This window comes from Orycteropus afer, unplaced genomic scaffold (assembly GCF_000298275.1).
Source record: "Orycteropus afer afer isolate SDZICR_OR568_19922 unplaced genomic scaffold, OryAfe1.0 scaffold00130, whole genome shotgun sequence".
NCBI classification, from domain to species: Eukaryota; Metazoa; Chordata; class Mammalia; order Tubulidentata; family Orycteropodidae; genus Orycteropus; species Orycteropus afer.
The window spans coordinates 5,953,228-5,954,414 of NW_006921717.1; the positions used below are offsets into that span (position 1 = coordinate 5,953,228).

The 1,187-nt window shown below is 41.3% G+C and overlaps 1 protein-coding gene across 1 annotated transcript in view; it reads left to right on the forward strand.

The window, feature by feature from the left end:
- The window catches only part of PLAAT5 (phospholipase A and acyltransferase 5), a 35,262-nt gene that overhangs the window by 2,907 nt on the left and 31,168 nt on the right, over window positions 1-1,187 (forward strand). Inside the window, exon 4 of the mRNA XM_007944997.1 lies at window positions 812-930. Coding sequence (XP_007943188.1) covers window positions 812-930 — 119 coding nt within the window. The remainder of the gene's footprint in view (window positions 1-811; window positions 931-1,187) is intronic.

Here is a 1,187-nt window from a genome sequence, read left to right on the forward strand (position 1 = left end):
TCAAACTGCAGATTTTCTTAACATCACTTCCTAGCCTAACTTTAATTCCTTATCTCCTGATACAGCTTGACTAAGGCAGCAGTATTTCTAAAGCACACTGTGTAAACGCTTTGATGTGGGGTCTTGTGATCAATTCTGGCTGAAGTCCTGAAATGTAAAAATCAATCTTTCAGTTTAAGAAGGAGTGAAGGTTTAATTAAATCTAATTTGAAACCGTGAAATGCAAATATTAGCCATCTGGGTAGGAGAGAGGGGAGTGAGGAGGGCTCAGGCAGTTCATTAACTGAGAGCAGTTAAGTTAGCAAGTTTATTTTCACCAGAATCACTGCACTCTGTGTGACAGTCAAGGTTTTATGGCTGCGATCTGCCATTCTATCTAGTTACAAATGTGCAAAGAAAACTAGCAGAAATATGGTGAAAAACTCTCAACAAGTGAATATTGAATTTGGGAGTAATGAAGAAAAAAGTGTTTGATATGTATCTGTTCTGGCTTTAGAGTTATTTATAGTTTCTAATGTTATTTAGCATGATCTGTTCTGTTTCCTAATATCCGGTAATTACAACGTCTTCTCTGAGGGCAGCTGCATCAATATTCGGAACAAGCACTAAGCAATTTTTTATCTGGGTCAAAAATCCTGACTCTTGTCTACTTTATTATTTGAACAGTAACACTTTCACCAAAGGGGGTTGGGGAGGCTGAATCGTTTTCTTTAGAAAGGTAGAAATGAACTTCTCAGCTCAAGTTAAAACGGCGTTTGGTTTAGGTATGAAGTTATCCTATTCAGATCTGCTAGCACCTGGGTTTTGTAAGGTTCATTGCCACAGAAGAAGCAGCTCATAGTCGTGGGCTTCTTTTGCCCTGTCGTGTTGGATCCCAGTGGTCCGATCCTCACTCTTGAGATGGAGGCCCTTGACCTGTTTGCCTCCAGGGTTAGAGCAGCCAGAACGACTGGTCTGCGGTTCCCACTGTGGCCCCCTCCCTCGCTCCTTTGTCCTCCAGAAGCCATATGTGCATTCTGGGTAGCTTATAGTAAAGTCTTTAATTTTTTATTTTTTCTGTTGTGATTTGGGTGAAAGTTTACAGAGCAAATTGGTTTTCCATTCAACAATCCGCACACATTCTGTTTTGTGACATTCACTGCAATCCCCACAACCCAACAGCACTCTTCCCACTCCCTTCCTGGGCC